Here is a 1,709-nt window from a genome sequence, read left to right as displayed (position 1 = left end):
GCACAAGCTGAATATTCTGTGTTTTATCCCCGCAGTAGCCCATCAGGACATTGATATCAGAGACATATCTCACTCTCTCCTGCCTATGACCACTGAATTTCACTAATGGCCCGAAAGCTGGGTCTAGTAACAGGATGAGCTGCCCAGTGACAACTTGTTCCTCTACTAATATGGGAACTGAACAGTGCTGCACCAATGGTTGACCAAGTGGGACAAAGAAAAGTAGTTGCTGCGGAATGCATACTTGTAAGTGCTATATAATTCATCACTGGCTTGTCTGGCACTGTTTGAAGAAGAAGGCTTTTTGAGTCTAGGTTTGCTTTAATGGCTACTGTTATGCCTTACAACAGAGCCTAGCATTTACAAATCTCCAGTTAGACATTAGTGGCAATGCAAACTGCAAACAGCGTCAGCTGCCAGGAAGTGGGACTCAACTTTCCCTGCATTTTGCAGTACACAACACAAGAAGTTGACCATCTGTCATTATGACACAGATCATAGATCATGTCCCACTTGTCAGGAGAGTGTAGCTTTAGCCCACCTAAGAAATAAGTCTGAGCGGAGGAGTTTATGGGGCACGATGCCTCATTCCCAGGGGACATTTTTTAACTCCCATGGCAACTAGGCCCAGCCCTGGCCTAGGACTCCCAAGTGTTTCATTATCTGATAATAGTAAGGGAAGTAATAAAGTGCTGCAAAAAAAAAAAAAAAACTGGCACATTTTTCAGCAACATCTGACCCAAAACCATACACATTTATACATACAAGGTATTGCATTTTTTCATGGCATATACAGCATTAGAAAGGTAATATCTAAGGTTGACTTACTATTTGGCAGAGTCTGACAGCTGGTATTCCCGACGCCTATCATAGCATTCCTGAATACCTGGGTCACTCCACAATGTTTTGATTGCACTAATATATGGCTGTTCAAATGTACACACTTTTTCCACATCAACTTCTCTCACAACGAGTGCATTAGCCTGGAGATAAAGAGGCAACAAAGCTAAGAAGCTAAGGTTTAACAAAAACCATCAGCAAGCGAAAACCATCAGCACACATATCCTGGGTCAAGTTTGGTTGTGGCAGCAATGCAGTCTTGTGAGCCTATGTACATCACAGTAGCTCTTAAATTACATAGTATTTGAGGTTGAATAAAGACATTAGTCCATCAAGTCCAACCTATTAGGATCTCATTCTAGGAGTACCCGTACCCCTGTATATTACGGCCCCTTAAGAAATCGTCCAAAAGTTTCTTGAACAATTCCACATTATTTGCTGAAATCACCGCCTGTGGCAGTGAGTTCCAGACCCTAACTGATCTTACTGTGAAGAACCCCCTTCGCCCCTTGTGCTGGAATTTTTTTTCCATCAATTTTAGGTGATGGCCTCTAGTTTTTGTAACAGAGTTAATTTTAAACAGTTTATCGCTAATGTTGCTACCACCATTAAACATTTTGTACATGGAGATCATATCCCCCCTTAATCTCCTCACCTCTAATGTGAACATGTTTAAATTTAGTAGCCTCGTCTCGTAGCTCTGGTAATACATACCCCTAATTAGTTTGGTTGCCCTTCGCTGGACTTTTTCCAACTCAAGGACATCTTTTCTTAGTACTGGTGACCAGAACTGGACCGCGTACTCCAGATGAGGTCGAACCAATGATCTATAAAGTGGCAAAATTATAGACTTGTCCCTGCAATACATC

The 1,709-nt window shown here is 42.0% G+C and overlaps 1 protein-coding gene across 2 annotated transcripts in view; it reads right to left on the bottom strand.

Moving 5' to 3' along the window:
• The window catches only part of GNA11 (G protein subunit alpha 11), a 40,467-nt gene that overhangs the window by 18,518 nt on the left and 20,240 nt on the right, over positions 1-1,709 (bottom strand). For both annotated transcript variants that reach the window (XM_018561683.1, XM_018561682.1), the window contains exon 4: positions 829-983. In XM_018561683.1, the coding sequence (XP_018417185.1) occupies positions 829-983 (155 nt within the window). The remainder of the gene's footprint in view (positions 1-828; positions 984-1,709) is intronic.

The sequence above is a fragment of the Nanorana parkeri genome, unplaced genomic scaffold (genome assembly GCF_000935625.1).
Source record: "Nanorana parkeri isolate BGI_ZX_2015 unplaced genomic scaffold, ASM93562v1 scaffold537, whole genome shotgun sequence".
NCBI classification, from domain to species: Eukaryota; Metazoa; Chordata; class Amphibia; order Anura; family Dicroglossidae; genus Nanorana; species Nanorana parkeri.
Note: the sequence above shows the minus strand (reverse complement) of the source record. Positions and strands in the feature narration are given on the sequence as shown.